The 19,774-nt window shown below is 39.7% G+C and overlaps 1 protein-coding gene across 7 annotated transcripts in view; it reads right to left on the reverse strand.

Annotated features, from left to right (window-relative positions):
* The window catches only part of BTRC (beta-transducin repeat containing E3 ubiquitin protein ligase), a 118,721-nt gene extending 99,895 nt beyond the window's left edge, over positions 1-18,826 (reverse strand). For 4 of the 7 annotated variants that reach the window (XM_075026245.1, XM_075026244.1, XM_075026243.1 and 1 more), the window contains exon 1: positions 18,683-18,826. In XM_075026245.1, coding sequence (XP_074882346.1) covers positions 18,683-18,730 — 48 coding nt within the window. In that variant the 5' untranslated portion in view covers positions 18,731-18,826. Of the gene's footprint in view, positions 1-1,970; positions 2,040-18,682 lie in introns of all 7 variants that reach the window. The other 3 variants (XM_075026241.1, XM_075026240.1, XM_075026238.1) reach the window with 1 other exon arrangement.
* Positions 18,827-19,774: the final 948 nt, after the last annotated feature.

A 19,774-nucleotide genomic window follows, 5' to 3' on the forward strand; every position in this document is an offset into this window, starting at 1 on the left:
CAGGTAGGACCTTTGGTATATATCCTACACCAAATCAGTCTCACCTCAAAAAAATTTAACCTCTCTGCTTCTCACAAGAGCTCTTTCTTTTGATCAAAAGTTTCTACCCTTTGTATCAACTCCCTTACCCATATACTTCCTGTGGTGAAATCACAGCACTGAAACTGGAATAGCAAAGCTATTTCCATGACAGCATCTGCTAATGACACAAGCTCAGGTTTATAACTTTTCCTTGGATGAAGGAGAAATTAAAAGATAAAGACTTTAGAATCAGGAACAGTAAACTAAAACTCAAAAGGAAAGTAGCCACTTGGAAAAATATTTTTTAAAAAGTCTAAGTTCTTATATGATTTAAGGTTGCCTAATGTGAAAGTCTCCTTAGAAAATTTACTAACTGAGCATTTTGGGGTTTTTCCCCCTCAGTACTTTTCAGAGTCAAAAAAGAATATACCCTACCTGCATGAGAGCATTGGTAATATAACATAGCAATAACAGATGCAGGTCTGTTTGCCTCAGAAGTAAAAGAAAAACAGAACAGTCACACAATCCTCTTCCTATTGTTCTCCCAAACTACCATGTAAGAAACAGAAACTGATGCCATGCCCCATAGGTCAACAAACTTAAGCACTGTGAGACAATAATTGCAGAGTTGAGATTCCTCTGAGACACCTTGCCTCCAGCTCAGCAAAGTTTAAATCAAGAAAACATCAGCTTCAATGTCCCAACTGACCTTCACTAGTGTGGACCTGGAGAGGGAGAAAAATGGTCTCTGGGAGAGAAGCTCCAAAGCACGCTTCACCTTTGCAACACATCACTCATCCAAAGCAATGTCTTGCAAATATAATACAGGACTCAATGCCCATCTTTTTACAGGTGTTCAAGCTCTTCTCAGTTTCACAAAGTCAATGTTAGTTGACAGCAGTAAGCAACTTGCACAATCAAGTTCCTACTTACTACTTATAAGATACTGAGACAAGACTGGAGAGAATCAAAGCCACCCTGTTAGCACCTGCAATGAAACTTGTGTTTTAAGGGGTTTTGCTGCTGTAGTTTTTCATTCTCTCCCACTCTGCTCAAATGACTTGGCTCTTTCTTTTGGGCTCATGGTACCATAGATCCCTTCACCACCACGTTTCATCATTTCACAACTCCAGTTGCCACGACAACAGGATGCAGCTTATCTGTGCTGTTTTCATATTTCCAGTTTTTGTTGCCATAACAACACAATCATTCTGGCTTTCTACAAAAACAGCAACTTTAATCCATGTATTCTCAAGGACGCAGGATTCATCATACATGTATCTTCATGAAAGAAGAGATTTGTACAAGCAATTTGTAAATTAAGCTATTTTTTCTGAAGGGGGATTTTTCACTCACAAAAGTGAAAAGCTGACAGCAATTGCTAGAGGCAGACTGCTGAGACATCTAAAGCCTGGCCTTTAATAATAGCCAGAGTAATATAGCACTAGGCCACTTCTGAGTAGGGACTCCCCACAGTGTCAGATTGTGTCAAACTGCACAATTGTTATGTGATGTGAGTAAGTGTCCATACTTGTTTCACTCAGGCAGATCTGAATTAGACGTTAGATGCAATTCTCCTGAGTTTTAACCCAGTGGCCTCCCCATTATTACCAGCACCACCACCATGCAGCTTTGTGTTTGAAGGTCCATTTTAATTCTGTAATTCAAGCTGTTGTTGCAGATTTCTTTTCAGACTCTGACCCTTTTCGCTTTCAAGTGACTGCATTTTGAACTTTTATTTACAGGAAGTGCACATTCATAAGACTGGTGAGAAAATGTTATACAAACACAGCATGCATAAACACAAAACATTGATGGCTATGAGGGGTATCAACTAACATGGCACCGTAACTTCATTACACCCTCATTTATGTACTTCACTAATGAGACAAGCACAGGTGTCCAACACAGTCCCTCACATGAGATGAATAACAATAATACAGTCCAACCTGCTTTAGCCATGCTTGGTATCCAGAAGATATAAGTTGGAATCCATCTTTTGGCATGTGTATTCGGGGCTAGGAGAGAATAGACATAAAGAGAGACCTCCTTTTACACTGGGACCTAGCTAACCTAAGTCTAAATTCTGGAGCATTTTAAACAATGCAGATTTTTTTATGCCACATATAAAGGTTTAGTCCCCAGAATAGTTCTTGTTTACTCAAGAACTCGGCTGCTTTAAGAACACTTTTCTAATAAAACCACCATCATTTTTACAATTTCCACCATTTTACATTTCAACTCAGTATATACAGGTATTTCTTTAAAATTTCCACACAAATGCACTTGGATAAGCACAGCCTCAGTGGTGGGTACAGTAGCAGAGACTAATGGTCATTAATGCTTTTGCCACTACATAAAGCTAAATGGTGTTGAAACAGCAGTAGTCAAGCTATGAGAGTGTTTTTACAGTCACCATCCTCAACACAGTCAGACCACACATTGGACAACATGAAAAGATTAAGGAAAATGTCTGAAGAGGTGCAGCCTTAATAGCGGGGTAACAGGAAACTATACTCACACACAGCCATAAATTATGCCTCAAACTGACAGACAAATATAATCTCCTCCTCATTTATTGTTTTCATGCTTTATTGGATTGAGGAAAAGGCAAGACATCCAATTGCTCTGGAAGCACAAAACATATATAGCATAACTCACAGCTAGAAAATAAAAGTATGCAACAAAAAAATGAAACACTGCCTGCCATGACATTCATTTGCAGTTCAAAGATATTCTCACAATCAAGTGGATTCAACTGTTCCCACTCCCTCCCAAAAAAAGGAGATGCTTAGAAATTAAAATCACATCTAAGCAACAGGACCAGACAGGACATCCTCAGATACCAAGTCCAGAGATCCTTCTTACTCCTGGAAACTACTTCACAATCTCTTTCTTAATTCACTGTACTTCCCCTCCAAACCAGCAGACATGTGTCCCTACCACTCATTCTGGAAGGCTGGAAAAATCTTTCTCATTTTCAGAAGGACTCTATTCAGGGTGAGTTTATCCCCATTTGTTCTTGTGTCAACAAAATATTTAGTTTGTACAAACTGTCCACCTTGGTACTCGTAACACTAAAAAATACAATTGGTTGGAGAGGAAAAATGCGTCACCACTGAATGACGAAGCTTCACAGCTATAGAGGTCCAGCCTTGGCATTTGAAATTAAGTAGTAGAACAGACTAAAATCTTGCCTCTAAAGAGAGGTACACATATAGGATTTTACAACATACTTTGAACATTAGTTATTTTTGCTTCTCTCCAGTTTGAATTTAAATCCTCCTAAATCTTTCAAAGCAGTAGTAAGATTATGCCCTGGTGTCCTAGTCAGTAATCTCAGTTAAACAGGAATTTTAATAACCACCATTGTGCTGATAAATTAAAGTCAAGTATATCTGGTTACTGCACTCACCTGCTGAGTTTGGACTTGCAATGCTTATAACACATTAACAAACTATGTTTTAGGGGACTTCTCACACAGCTAGAAGCATCATGCTCCGAGACCTAATCCTTACTTCAGCACTAACTTCATGGGTGGTTAGTCTCTCTACTACTGTAAAATTAGGACAACACTCATTTAACCCACCTCACAGGTTTGCTGAGAGGAACTGCTGACATTTCTATGTGCTTTGAAAATGAAAGAAACTATATAAAGTGCTACAGATCTAGCAAGAACACTACAGAAACCCACATTTTACTTGTTTCAAGTGCTTCCATTGCTTTTTCGAAGTAGCACAGCACAGTATACCTATCAAGCAAAAAAAAAAAAAAAGACACCTTCATAAACAAGCAGAAATAACGATCTTTTGAAATCAGAGTGTCAGGAGTAAGGAGACCTGAATACCAGTCTCAGATCTTCCCAGGTTCATGCAACAAATTGTGAAAAATGACTTCATTTCTTTCTGCTTCTGTCACCTAACCTACAAATTAAAGGATAACAGTTAAACTTTTCTCTTAGGACCTGCAGGCTGCTTAACATTTGTAAAGCCCATCGGTCCAGAGTAGTTTGAGTAATTGATTTAAGACAGTGACTTAAACCATTTAATTTGAAGATCCTGGTCCTGCAAACATGTAAGTGTATTAACAGATCTATCGCAATCAACAGGATTACTCTCATGTAGGAGTGTCTCCCATATCAAAGACAACACTGTATTTCTATGTAGACAATTCTTACCAACACAAGTTCCTTGTGACCTGAACATAAAGTTACCTGAGTATTAGCAATAAAAGTAATCAGGACTTTGAAAAGATTAGAAGCTACTGTAAACTCAATTTATTTTTCAATGCTGAGAAGTTAAATATACAAATAGAAGAAACTTAAGACCCATCACTCACCCCTCAACACCATATTTGCAAAATCCTCTCAGTGAGTTATGTCTCCTCTACATTTGATAAACCTACCCTCATCTAAGAAGAAAATAAACTATATAGAAGAGAAGCAAATTTTACCAGTATGAAGTATGTCACTACCCACATACTGCTGCTTATGCCATTAAAGTGGGCTATTTGTACAAGTGAGCCCCCATTCACATCAAACACAAGCACTGATAGAAAAGTGTTATTTAATTAAAATCTCATAGATTCACCATTGGCTAAACTTTTACAACCAATCTCCTAAATTCTGAACTTCTATAGTTCTCCTAGGCACATTGTGAATGACCCCTACGAATGCATTCTTCAGCATAGACAGGTAATTAAATAAGTACATCTGGTTAAAATGTTCTAAATTTCAGTACCCAAATGACAGCAGACAATTACAAAATGATAGAAGAGGAACCCATATATGCTTGACAATTTAAAATATAAAATAAAATTGCCCCTCTTCCCCCAGCCTTTAAAAGATGTGGGGGACAGACAACTGCCTTGTTTGAAAGCTGTACTATTTTATCAACACTAAAATCTTCCACGATTATGATCCATTCAAGGCAATTCTATCAGCAATGCAATTAATTGCCCAGCAAGATCTACTCATTTTCATATTTTCATGAGTACACACCATTTATGCTCCTGGTTCAATATCATTGATAAGCATAGTATTTTCTCCCAGCATCTGCTCCAGCATTTTCCATGACTAGAAGTCAGGCTGCTAGGGCAATTTTCCTGTCTTTTTCAATAGCCACAACAGTGTTTGCTTTCCTCAAAAAGTAACTCTGAAATCACTCTAACTGCTAATTTCTATTATGCTATTTTGTGAATATTTCACATTTTTATCTAGGTGGGTGACTAATTTGTAATATAAGACTGTCTACTTCCTTTTCCAAGACATTCATGTTTATTATTGAGGACTTGCTTTAAAAAAGAGCCTTCCATCACCACAGACGGCTTATTCCACAACCATCAGCAACTTATTCATAGTTCTGAAATGCAATTTTGCTCTATATGAAATGCCTGCTTTCTCTTTAGTCTTTTTGGTGGCCACAGAACTTGTCATATATATATTACCCATATATTAAAATTATTATATATATTGAAATTGTCTATAAGCCCATGAGCCAGAATAGCTTACTTTGCTCATCTTTTTTTTCTGCAACTCCTGACTTTTTTCCTTTAGTAATCCGCTCTTCCATTTTTAATCCATTTGATTTCTGCAGTCCCTAGCAAGGCCCAGAACAACAGAATGATTTCTGAGAACAAGTCAGTAATTTAAAATTCAGTGGTACCCTCTTCCCTTCCCTACAAAGGCTGATTTCAGAGGACATTTAATTACAGGCCTGAGTTCCTATTTTCTAAGCCTAAACACAACCCCTGAAGGCTTACAATATTTGAGTCACAGCTGGAGCTGTGGTTACTATACAGTTTAAATATCAGCCTCTTTACTGTGCAATTTGTTTTGAAAATCAAATCAGATGCCGTGTCATAAACAAGTGCTAATTAAGTACTGAGCGGAAATTGGGCTTTTTTGTGCAAGAAGGGTTCTTAAATATCTGCATCTTCACTTCCATGAGAAAGGATAAATATGTCAAGAATGATAATTATAAAAGGAAACCTACTATGGTACTTGCAAGGCAGTACTGCTGCTTCTCCATTTCAACTGCTTCCATGTAAGAAGAAATGGGGGGGGGAAAGGGGGGCGGAACTGAGACCTGTATGAAATATATATGTACTAAGGATCTTATGAATCTGATCATATAACCCATAATGCTTCCTTTTCCCTCAGAGAGGGCATTCACTCTGGGTTTCCATCACATACGATTTAAACAGGCAAGCTAAACCCATCTCTCTCTGTCAATGCAAAGCAATAGTGAAGCTACTTAGATTTTCATTCCTTTTAAGTTATGATCTACACACAGTATTTATTTGACAGTAACATTTCATTCATTAAATATAACACCTTGTTTGATAAATATCAAGTAAAGAACGGGAATAATGCATTTTAATACTCTGACGGTTGCCTCTGAGTAACAATATTCACGACTCCATTAACTAACAGGCTCTTGGCTACAAAGGCAGAATTAGATCTGTCAGTCACTGACATGGGAGGGCATGGTCAGTTGCACTGAAGATTGTCCATTTGAGATTACTTCCACAGCAAAGGAAAATATCCCCTGTGGCCTAAAACTTGTTAATGAGTTTGTATGCATTACAGCAATAAATTGAATTCCTACTACAGAACATACAACTTCATGGCCCAAACAGATACCTTACTCCACTGCCCAAAGCAGGACTCAAAATAAGGCACAGTTACATCTATGGACTCTAACTGAAGAAAACCAAAGACAGGATTTCATAATCTTTCATTACTATTAGGAGAGAAAACCATGAGCTCTCTGATTCTAAAACCATAAGCTGATAATATTTAAGCATGCCCTTTGTGAGACTTTGTAGAAGGAACAAACAAACACTGAGTCAGTTGACTGTCACATCTCACAGTTTGATACAAACTCCTTCAGAAGGACACAGCACTCTAACAGTAGGCTCTGACTGCCTGCAAACTTAATGAATTCACCGCACATGGTGAACATGGCTACTCTAGTTCTTCAGTGAATCTGTTTGGAGTATGTTGACTGAGATGTGCTCAAAACCAGCTCCCACTGGAGAATGCCTATTTATATTCATTGACAGATAAAAAGACACAAGTTTTTAAAACCTGCAAGAGCAGCAGCTACCAGGAAAACTACTTTTGTAACACGAAACACCTGTGCACCTTCTTAAGGGCTCAGATGAATACTAAGCTACAGTATTCAAAACCAAACAGAGATCTGTAACAGCACTCCATTAATCTTTGTCCAAAAAGTAACAGCAGCTCTGCAAACATGCTTACTATAGCAGTGTAAAGAGATCCTCTTCGTGCCCATAAGTAAAAACATGCTTGATTTCACAACCACTTGACATTTTAAGTCTGAAATTCAAGTCCTACATTCAGCCTCCTTCAAGACTGCAAGATCTGTGGTGAAGAAAAGAGAAGCTACATTTCTCATGCTACTGTCTGAACTTGTACCAGGTAAGTATCCAACAAGAACAGTGGCATTCACGGTGCAAGCATTATGTATAAAACAGAAGCTGGAAGCTTGTCTAGAGATCAATAAAATGAAGCTGATGCCTTTTAAGTAACTTTTCTCTTTTTCATAAGTCCACAGAAAAGTCAGAAAGCTTACCCAGATTCTAATTTTTCACTGAGATTCAGAGCATCTGGAATAAAAAAATTCCATACCCAAGAAAAAATTACAGCCAAGGAAACTAAAATTAAGTAGTCTGGAAAACTACAATCTCCATAATCAGCAAAAGAACCTACAGTGCTAACTTTCACCTTCCTGATCTCCTGCTGAATTTCAGGTAGCAGACAAAAAAGAATGCAGATGAGATGGGTTACAGGTTTGTGCCAACTATCCTGGAAGGAAATCTGCAGTTCACACATTAAGCAAACAAATTTGTAAGAGGAATACTGGGGTTTTTTTCCTAAACAAATGGAAATGCTTTCAAGAGCAGACTCCAGCACTCAACCACATCTCCTGCTTAGCTAGTGAGCTCTCATCTTCTGAGCAGACTCCAGCACTCAAGCCAAACATTTTCCTGTTCAATAAAGAAACCAAAAAACCCCTTCCTTTTTGCAGGAATGGCCATTCTATCCCAATTCATTTCCCTCACAAAGCACTGTGCTACAATTACAATGTGGGACTGTTCACGCATCATAAGTAACCCAGAATCCATAACTAATTGCCCCAAGACTTCCTTTCCTGATCTAAATGCCCTGTACTGAGTTCAGGTCTATGACAGGTCTCAACTCCTTGAGACTGGCACAAGATGTAAATGCTCCTTTGCTTGGCTTAACAAGAGGAAACTCATCCTTAAAACAAGAAGTACCAAAGAAGCCTGCTGTCCTGGAGGACTATGATGCAAGAATGAAGCGGCGGCAACAGAAGCAGCTGACGATACCTAATGGGCAGCCTCTGTTAGCATCCCCATGCAGAACAAGTATCTGTAAGAAGATTAACCAGAATGAGTCTAAAATGTTGCAGAAATGACTGACCAACCCTTAAAAAGCAAAAAAAAAAAAAAAAAAAAAGCCAAAACACAGACGAACAGTATGTCCTGTCTCCCAAGAACAGAAATCGACTGAGTACTGATAACTATTGCCAAAATGAAGCAGTCACCATGGAAGGCATAAGTAAATCTACTCCCAATTTAGAACAAATTAGAATTAGTGCTAGACTAACCCAATCTTCTTCTTTAAGAAGATCACTAAAGTCCAGACAAATTAGAAGTAGTTAAGCATTTGATAGATGACATGTAAGAAGTTACTAGTTAAAATGGAGAGGATTAGGATTAATATCAGAGTTGTAAGGAGGATAAGAAACTAAAAAGGGTAGAGGATCACAGGTTATTTTGAAAAATGAACCATCAAGCTGTACAGAGATTGATCCTTGCTGAAATCTATTATTAATCTTGAAATTAATGTTAAAATATTCTCACTAATGGCTAAAAAAAACAAGAATTACCAATGTGTAATGAAATTGGCTGGAGACAAAATTAAGAGACATCATAAATACATAGGACACAGCATCTTGAAGATCTGGGTAACAGAACCAACACAAGATGTTAATTTTTAATTTATGTACATTATTTCCATTATAAACTAGGAACTCAGTAAATGAGAAGAGGGGAAGAAGCCCTGGGATACGTTACTCATCAGATAATGATGGTTCGCCAATAAGATGCAGCCATGAAGATGGCAAATACTACTATAAGATACTGTATAAAGTGAAAAATTGCCAGAAAAGAAAAATTAAGATTACTGCTTTTGTACAAGGAACCAATAAAACTTTTCCTGGAATATTGTCTATAGCTCTGGTCACTCATATTCCAGGGAGACTAATCAAATTCTGCAGCTGTTTAAAAAGGTCTGCTAAGATGCTCAAGAGTTATAGGAAACATCTTATGATGGGAGAAAAAGAAAAAAAAAAAATGCTGATTTAGCCTGACCAGATCCAGCTCAGAGGAGAATACGCTTGCTCTCCACAAATATATGCAGATGAACACAGGGAGCAAGAAGAGCTGTTTAAGCTCAAGGACAACGTTGGCGTAAGAACAAATGAGAATGAATTAGCTATGAATGAAGCTAAGCTGGAAAATAAGGATGAGGATTCTAGCTTTCAAAGTAGTCAAATTTGGAATAGCTCTACGATGGCATAGCAAAGAAAATTCCACTCACTTAAGAACTGCTTTGAGTAGCTTGCAAAAGGGACTAGAGAGTACGCTGCCTGCCAACATCAGACTTGAATCCGTGCTCCATAAGACCTGTTCCAATCCCATGCAGAGATGTCTCCTCTCACTGATGGGCTCTGTACTGCTTTGCCTCTGCATAAAGTCTTATTTTAAGGTCAGCAAGATACAGATATATAGGAATATCTTCTTGACAGTAAAAAACTTTCAGGACATTTATGCTTGCCTATAAACAACAGCTGTGACAAAGTACAAGAGTGACACAGTCCACTGGAGTCATCCCAGTCAAAAGAAAAAAAAGGAAAAAGTTACAAAAAGAAAATGAACAGGGAATGTAGATTGTTGTTCCTTCGAACCTACTAGCAACAGAAAACACGTTCTGTCATATTTGAAGAAATATCGTTTCTTCAGAAACAGTTTCTTCAGAAAACTGTTGAGATGTTTCCAAGACCCATCTTCTAAAACAAGATCAACCCATCATTTCTTGAGACTACACCCACTTCTCATTGTTCTAATCTGCAGGAGATGAATGACAGCTGGTTGCATTTCTCAATCCCGTTGAGAGTTTTGGCATATAAGAAGGAAGGGAATTGAGCAGACCCAGTGAACAACCCCCCTGGAGAATCACCAACATCTTCCTAAGAGACAGAATTTAAGGCCAACTATCCACAAACTAAAAGCAACTCCCACATAAACACTGCTCCATCCTGCATCACTCTTGCAATAAATTACAAATTATGTATGTAGAGAGGGAGAGTGACTATATTGTACGATGGACTTTCATCCTAGACCATTTTCTCTGAAACAACTACAGACTGTTTTGGTCACTACATGGGCAAGCCTGGAAATGCTAAGATTTTCTTTTCTAGTCAGAATATGGTCTAGCCCTGCTTTGTATCCACGTAAAGACAGCCATCACCTTTCTACTCATTATTTGATCCATCCCCCTCATAATCTGTAAGAATAACTATGTCCTTAGCTGGAAACATGAAGAGAGAGGACTCCTACAAACAAACAGAGAGAATCCACCTGTAGGCACAAAGCCAGCTGATGGAAAAGCCACACCAGAGTTCTGCACTGGCTGGTAACTCCCTTTCTACAATCTTCTTCGGATCTGTTTTGCTTCATGTGCTTCTCAAGAAGATGGGCCATCTAGACTACAGTTAGAAGTACACTTATTACTGTTCTGCTAAGTACAACTCTTTTCATTCCTTCATAGTATGTCCCTGCACCTTTTCCATTCTTACCATTAGATGAAGGAAATTAAACCAGCACTAAGGCTCTTTGCTTCTGCTGGTCCAAACTGGTTAGTCCAGTGGCTTCTGCCAAGAGGTTGCATGGTTCCTGCTCACAGACTGTGAACACTTCTGTCCTTTCCTCAAGAAGACTGGCAAGACCCCTTGCTGAGCTTTCCCATTCTTCCTCATTCTCTCCTTCCTGCTGCTCTCATCAAGATGAATGCACAGACCCTTTTTCAGCAGTGGGGGGAGGGAAAATTAAACTGGATGTTTCTCAATTCTTAGTACAGAGAAGGACTAGAAGCAGCTACAGAGTGCAAAATTATGATCAATCATTTACTTCCATGCAAAATCACTGTGGAAAAGTGAAATAATTTAAAACTGAAAGCCTTCATTGCCACTTCTCAAACCTTCTGCCATCACAGCTAAAATTTGGCTGTGCACACAGCTGCAAGCAGGCTGAGCACCCATTGGTTAATGGAACCATGAACGTGCAGATGAAAGAGAAAAAATGAATTTTAATGCAGTTTTTAGAAATACTTGTCATTGTTTCAGCATTGCCATTTAGTGAATGGGACCGATTTCTCTCTCAGTAGGGGATGATATTTTAATGATGTAACAATGTACTTCCCAGAAGAAAGACAAGCCTCATGAGGCAGATTAAAACTAAGAATATTCAGATCCCATTAAAATCAGACAGTTTCAAGCCATTTTTAAAATTAATTTTGTTTAATGATAAAATGTGTTATCTTAACAGGTGGCTAGCCAATTGTAAAATTAACCAAAACATGGTCAGAAGCACAAGGCTAGCTATCAGAAGAACTGGTTTCTTTTTATTCTGTCTTCTATTATCAGTGTACCATATGACCCTACACAAATTCCTCCAGTCCATGACCCCAGGCAAATTTCTGAGCTTCAGCTTTCTCTTTCTGCAAAGCAGGGGTAAAGAGACATTAAAAAGCATTGTTGTTTAATAAGCTGGACATATTTAATGCAGCTCCCAGGATGTTTATTTTCAACAGTTTCTGTGGGATCAGGAAGTTTTTCTCAGCACTAATCAGCATTCTGTCAAGAAAACAGCTTCATGTTTAATTGCTTATTAATTGTATTTTGAGCACTTACTATTTAGCTGCAGCCACTGGACTCTGCTATGCAACAACTCATTTTCAGTTTCCACAGCTAAACACACACTGTATTCAGTTGTTCTGTGCAAAATCACTTAAAATACATAAATAACACACCTTGTTGAGCATCTCCTGAATTGTAGGAAGGAAGAAATGAGGAAGACTGAAAAAAAATGGAGTATTAGAAATACTAGTGAAGTTTGCCACTGAGAATGTTTAAATAGTACACAAATCTCACCAGCACACATGGAGGTTAGAGATGACACAATGTAACCAGACAAGGAAGTGAGAAAACAGCTTACTTCTTTTGCGTTGTTGAATTTAACATGATAATTTTTATACAACAAAATCAAGTTGCTTGGCTTGCTGGTTTTGCTGGTCTTAGACGGGATCTCATCGTTTATACCCTAAATACTGTTGAAGCAATCACTAAGAAAATGAATATGACAAGAAATGCATCTATCTATACAGATTAAAAAAGTCAGTGGGATCCCTTCACTCAATTTTTAATGAAAATTCATAATTTCCAGGTATAAATTACTCTCCTTGTAATAGAAAATAAGTACTTTTCATTAACAAGTTTTATGATGCAAACAAACTACCAGGACAGTAAAATCCAAGGAAAACAAGACAGTGGATGAACATATTAACTTGAAAAGCATATCCAGTCAACATTCGTACATCAGGAAATACTTTCTGATCCCCACTTTAAATGTTTTTAGAGCATGAAGTAAATTTTAAATGAGGCCAGACCATGAAGTTTCCTCTCCCATTTCTAGTCTCAAGTCATTCTTTCCACTACCTCAGTAGCTGCTAACACTGAAAATAAACAAGAAAACAATGTAACTTTCTATTTTCATCTCATTTATAGCCCAGAGAGCACAGCTTGGCTGGCCACTGGAAATACTCCAAAGATCACCATTTCATTTTTTCTTCATCAGGCACCTCTTAAAGAGGCGATCTCTGAGCACTGTATATTCCTACCTTACCTCTAGAGATAATACACAGCTACAGAATAATTTTATTTTCTTCCTCTGAAATCTTCATTACCTCTTTCCATATCACAAACCACTACAGAATATTGAGAATGTTGAGGCCACTGCACATGTCTTGTATCTTCCAAGGATTATTTAGGAAACCCTTTGCCTAACCAAACTTTGTGGTTAGAACAGTCTGCTTTATCTTACTAATGAGAATGATAATTTAGTACCAAATACTCATGAGGAATTATAGCTCTGCTGACTGGCAAATAATTTGCCAAGGCAGATTAGTTTAGCTGCATAAAATAAATATCCACCTGCACATACTAGCACTAATCAGGGCGTGAAATTAAACTTTTTATTCAGTGGGAAATAACTGCTGCAAGGCGGCGATTTAGTCTGGGAGGCAAATATTAAGGTCAGCCTATTCTCTCTGATGTTTATAGTATATATTACAGTGTGGAAAGCATGGTGCAACAAATTCTGCTTTTTAAGTCTATGAAACTAAATACTTCAGTGATGCGATAGCAAATTTGCCATTTGCTTTTCTAATTGCATACATTTAATGGAGCAAAGTGGCTGAAATGAAACATTACCAGAGAAGCAAGGGTGAAGTTACTGAAGTACCCAAGGCCTGCACCAAGTGCAGAAACATCTACGGCACAAAGTTTGGAGTAGAAAAAAAGAAATCAACATTTTCTTTACAATATACTAGTCCCAACAAATCCTCAAACTAAGAGAATGTTATTTCAGTTCTATTGGAAAAAAATACTAAGCATATGTTTAACATTAAAGCAGGATTTGCAACCTCGCATTTAGGAGGCAACTCTCTGCTATCCCAGCTGTTCTACAAAATAATTTTCATTGCTTTCATGCCACCCTTGCTTTGGATAACCAGGATTCTCTGCCACAATGACCACGACACAAATACGTTATTAGGAAGACTTTAAGGTTATCAAAGCCAAGTTTTAAAACAATAGCTAACAAGTGATAAGTCTTAAAAATCCCAGTCCTACTGACACCATAAATCACACAGGTTCAGTGCAAACAGAACCTCTTTTAAAGTATAAGCCTTTGTCCATCTGTTCCATATATTTATATACACACACACAAAGAGAGAGAAGGAAAAAAAACCAAAAACATTCTAAGTCTATTACCCTTCAGCCTCCAATTACACGACTATTCCTTACTATATTACCTGCCAGTTATGTGCAAGCTCCTACAAACACGAGAATATAAAAAATAAGGAACTTCAGGGTTTCTCTCATTTAACAAAAAAAACCAACCACAACAAAAAAAAAAACAACACACACACACAAAAAACCCACACCACAGATGCATCTTAAAAGACAACCAAAAGGTTTTGGCTCTCCTGTGAAACTGGAAGGCCATCAGGACCTCCTAGAATCATGTCACCCAAAAAGAAAAGGAAAACGGTAATTTGAGGGTGAAATGGAAAAAAGGCACTCATTAAGAACACTAGTATCAACACCTTCCTATTCACAAGCCAGGAAATGAAATGAAGTACTGCACACTGATCCATTCAGAAAAACTGAGAAAGTGAAACTTCATTAAATATCAAGCTATTGCTTCCCAAACTATCCTAGATAAGATCCCAAACTGGTCAGGTACAGCTCCAAGCACTGTTAATTAAACACAACTGAAGTTGTCACTAGTCCATTCAAGAAAACAGATGTTGCTTCATAGAGCTTTGATATTTTTCTTAAATACCTTTCAAAATGAGGAACAAAAAATATGAACTCTTATAAAAAGGGCTTTATTGTATTTTTATAGCATATTACATACCTTGTAACAATCATTCTGTTAAGTGTGAATGTCAGTTTTATTTTCTGTCCCTTTTTTCCTGGCTATTTACAAGCTTTGTAAGAATCGTTCCTTAATTAAGTCTAAACATAGTTTTATATAAATGGATTCCTGGAATTAAAAACGTTCAGACTTAAGAAATGATTGTTACAGAGACTGTAACAGGCCGTAAAAAAGAATGCCACTTTAAACAAAGATTTCTCATTTTAATTAAAAAGATAATCATCAGAACATTCGTATACTTAACAGAACCATTTGAAGCTACTTTGAAAAAATATCTACTATTCTATGCAGGCATATGTAGTTTATATGACATTTAATCAAAGTCTCAGTTGAGCCTATTGCACTCACACTTTAAATACTGTATCTACAGTTTTAAACACTTTATTCAAATATGAAAGTTACTTACTGAGCACCTCATTTCTAGTACTTTGTAAGTGGTTATGACAACAGAAATCCCATATTCTTGAAGGCATAAAAACAGAGCTCTGTAAGGCAAGGGCTTGGGGGAGGGCTTTTTGTGGTGGTTTTGGGGGTTTTTTTTAAGCTAATGGGCACATTCACCTCTCCTTTTCGCTTGTGCATCAGTGTCTTAGACACTGTACTTTACGAAGAGTGTAGTTTTATCTGTAAAGACAGGTTCCGCTCTGGTAGAATCCTTGGTGTAGCTGCAGAACACTGGACTATATAATTTACAAGATCATATTTTAAATCTATGAACTGCCTTTCATTCAAAAAAGACTTTCGAAGATGACATGGAGAATACACGACAGGAAACACTCATTCACCAGCAAAAACAGTCTTCCCTGGCAAGCAGTTGCTTAGTATTGCATTATGCTAATACACAGCAATTTAAAATTAGAAATAAATTAGGCCTTCTTAAAATGTAGAGGTAAATTGAGTATGCAAATGAAGTTAAAGAAATTACTTAAACCTTAAAATATTAGATTATATATATTTTAGCTGACCATGAATAACTAGGAAACTGGTAGCAGATATTACCTAAATGTAATACTGTTTCATTGGCAAGTAATCAAGCCAATACCAGCCAGTAAGAAGGCAACCTTCTTTTACTCCCATCAAAAAGTTGCATAGACATGAGCACGCAGAAGAAAACAGAGTCCTGTTTGTCTTTCAAAACCTCGAATATAGATACCTTAAAGCAAGATAATTTCATTCATAATATTAGCTTTGGATGAAGTCTCCATGTGATATTTTTCTATTAGAGTTAGACATTAAACCAAAAAACAAATCGCTAGATCTGTCTCGCCTGATACTTTGTGACTCAAGAAAGCTGCTCATAGTGAATGCCAAAAATCAGGTACTGATATTTTCAAGTGCAAAAAGTATTATTTTCTAGAGAAGCACAAAAATACTACCACCTACAGGGCTGCTTTTCAACATGAATGAAACCTACCACAAATCCCTATCAAAAACAAAACTATCAAAAGCTGGAGAGATAATAGGTCTCATGCCTCCAAAAGATATTTGAGTATTTACCTATGATGGCACTTGGAAAACTCTCAGGGAAAAATCAATAATTAACAGCAAAGCCCACCTCAACCCAAACTGTGAGCCACCTAATAAGGAAGATATACATGAAACGTATCACACACTTGGATGAAAAAGATAATACGCTGTGAATGATTCAGCATTAGTTGAGAGGATGCATGAGCTGATCTACTACCTTTATGTAGATAACTGTACCAATGCCATTACTGCCGTACCCAAGTGCTTTCTGAGTGCTAAAAAGCAGAAACAAGAAGATGCTTCCTAGGAGGGCCAAGCTGATAACCTGCAACTGATACCTTGCGTATCAAAACAACCTACCTGCGCCACATCTCCACAAACACCAAAAGACCCCACCAAGTCTGACAAAAACTTTACTTCATCAGCATAATTAAAGAGACGTGTTCTAGACAGACATGCACTACAGCAAAAGCCTGAGATGGGTTACACAAAAGCTTGTCTCACTCTTCTCTCAACCTGTAAGCAAAAATACCCTAAAAAGTTCAGAGTGGACAGAAAGAAGCCACATCTTTCATTGCACTTTTTACAAGCATTTTGCATACAAGAGGCATTTTAATAAAACATTGAGGAATTTGGTTTAGCTTTCAGTTCTCAGTGCAGCCTGATCTTGATAATTCCTCCCTTTATCTGATGCTCTTAACAGATGCATCTCCTGTAAGAGCAGCTCTCTCTCATGCTCAGGTCTCTCCCTAGTGTCAGGGAGCTTTATTGTTTGAGTGGAACACAGCCAGTTGCAAGATGGGCAGGGATTCCCTCAGGTCCCAGGCCCAATCTTATCGAAGATCTCAAACACCTGGACTAAACCCTTGGATGGGAATCTTAGCACAGGGGGCAAAAAAAGCAGCGTATGAGAAGTCAGTATAGCATGTTCACAATGCTGCCTGGCAGAAGACAAAAACATTTCAGCAGAAACTTTTCAGGATATGAAACTCAGTATCTAGAGGCAGGCTGTAATTACCAAGCTTGGCCAAACACAAGTGCAACAGGATCTGGGACACACCTTTGGCCAATCACACACCAAAGAGGGTAGTTTATTATTACTAATTGCTACCTTGCCTATTTAGATATCTATAGCATTTTCCCACTTCACTGAACTGAGACTCTATAAATCTGACAAAATTGGAGACTACTAGCAAAAAGGTCAAAAAGTCTCAAGAGAAACAAGTTCTACAAGATTAAAAAACAGAAGTCAAACAACTGTTTTGAAGCTCAATTTAAAATTAAAATTTGCAACTAGCATTTCCTCAATTTCATTTTGGGCATATGTTCTGAAGGTTTAATAGAATTGCTTCTTCTTGATGAGCTTAGATTTAATTCTGTACCACTGGAAGCACTAATCCAAAACAAACTTTTAGCAAGTGTTGCCAGTCATTTAAATTACATCCTTAGGGAAAGAACAGTTTTGGGCACCCAAAATTTGCATTCAATTCAGTTGGCAACAGTTTGTTTTCATTTCTAAATCTTACGTTTCTGGTCAAAACACTTAGAAATATCAACAAATGAAGAAAGAGAGAACGAAACTACAGTTTAAGTGCATCATGCCTCCAATCTAAGTAAACTAGCCACATTTGAAGAGCACCTTGGATGCAAGTACCCCCAAGGCTGTTTTCCATGCCAAAGGCCAACTCCCAAATCTAAACAATGTAGGTGCTCTTCACACTCACTATCAATGATAGGCTGCTGCAGCAGCAGGTGAAAGATTTAAGTGTCGGTATTTACACCTCTTATGGCAGAATGGAAGGAAAAACAAAATAAAATTGCAGAGAGATGGTGTGCAGTACAGAAGGATAGTCTAAGGTGTATTTAAAAAAAAAAAAAGAGAGAGAGAAAAACCCAAGAATTACATGCACAAGCCCTCCCGGTGCCTGTGGGCCCCTCTGCCAGCTCCTGCCTCTCTCCAGTTTAACTTCTGCCGCTCCCAGGTGGCACCTGCAGCCCCCTACTCCCCTCCAACCCAACGATAGTTTTCCACGGATCTGGGGGTCCCGCTCCCGGCAGGCAGCCCTCCCCGGCAGGCAGCCCCCTCCCCGCACCCCACGGCGCCTCGGGGGCCCCGCTCACCGCCCTCCCCCACCCGCGGGACGAGCCGCCGCCCCCCCGCCAGCCCGGCGCCCCCCGGCCCAACACACCTTGGAGGCCCAGCCTCCCCCAGGGTCCCCTTCCCCAGTGCCCCCAGCCCCATCTCGCCCCCCCGCCCCTCCCCCACAGCCCCTCCTCATCCCTCGCCCCTCCCCCCAGCTGCCCCTCCACACACACACACGTACAGGTGCCCACCCCCGCCGCCGCCGCGGCGGCGCCTCACCATGAACTTGAGGGCCTTTTCCTGCAGCACGGCCTCGGCCGGGTCCATAGTCCTGCGCCGAGGCCGGGGCCGGGGCCGCCCCTCCTCTCAGTGCCAGGCCGCAGCCAGCGCAGACAGGAACCTGCGCTGCCCCGCGTCCCCCCCACCTCCACCTCCACCTCGCCCCGCTGCCCGGATGGCGCATGCGCCGCCCGCAGGCCCACGGGAAATGGAGTCCCCGGCCGCGCTACCGGCAAGGGCCCGAGCAGCGGCCCAGAACTACAAGGCCCAAAAGGCCTTGGGGCGGGGGGCACGCCGGGAGCTGGCTGGCGCATGCGTTGTCTGCGGGAGAGGGGGCCGACGGGAGTTGTAGTAGTGCGGGGCTGTGACGGTGTAACTTGAGGGCAGGGGTTGTTGCTGGGGGGTGGGGGATCCCTGCTCGGGGCGCGGGAGGGAGGGAAGCCCCTCTCCGCAGGGGCCATGGGGGCCATTTCCAGCCCCAGACTTTCCCTGGTGAGGCGTAAGGCTGGCTCCCAAGTCACAGCCCTGCGCTCTCTGCCATTAGCATCTCGCATGTGGCTAATGGCGGGGTGCCGGGGCACCCGCGGCGCCCACGAGAGCTTGGCTGCACCCTTGTTTTGCTCCAGCTGCCCTCCATGCCGGTGCGCTGTCGATTTTCAGGTCAGTTGTTACTGGTACACCATCTGAAATTAATCTCATGAGTGTGCAGAACAAGTACCAAAAATGCCTGGTGACTTCCGTCCAGAGAGAAGGTCGGTCCGAAGGGGCCGTCGCTGCTCCTTGGCAGGGGATATGAACTGGGGAAACTTGCCTCACTGGAATGGATCAAGTAGACTTACATCATTCTTGAGGGATGTTTGTTCAAATCCGTCCCGTAAAGGAAACCCCTCACATAAACAGCCTGCCTTGGTGCTTTGGTCCCCTTACGCTTAGTTTTTTCTCTAATAATGTTTCTAAATCAGTTTTCCCTGAAAATTGGGCCAAGTTCTCTTTGCTGTACCATGCAGCAAACAAAAAACGAATTGATCAGCATCCCTTTAACAGCACATAGACTGGAGGGTATTTACCATATCCCCCCCAACTCTTTAATCT

This window comes from Buteo buteo, chromosome 4, assembly GCF_964188355.1.
Source record: "Buteo buteo chromosome 4, bButBut1.hap1.1, whole genome shotgun sequence".
NCBI lineage: Eukaryota > Metazoa > Chordata > Aves > Accipitriformes > Accipitridae > Buteo > Buteo buteo.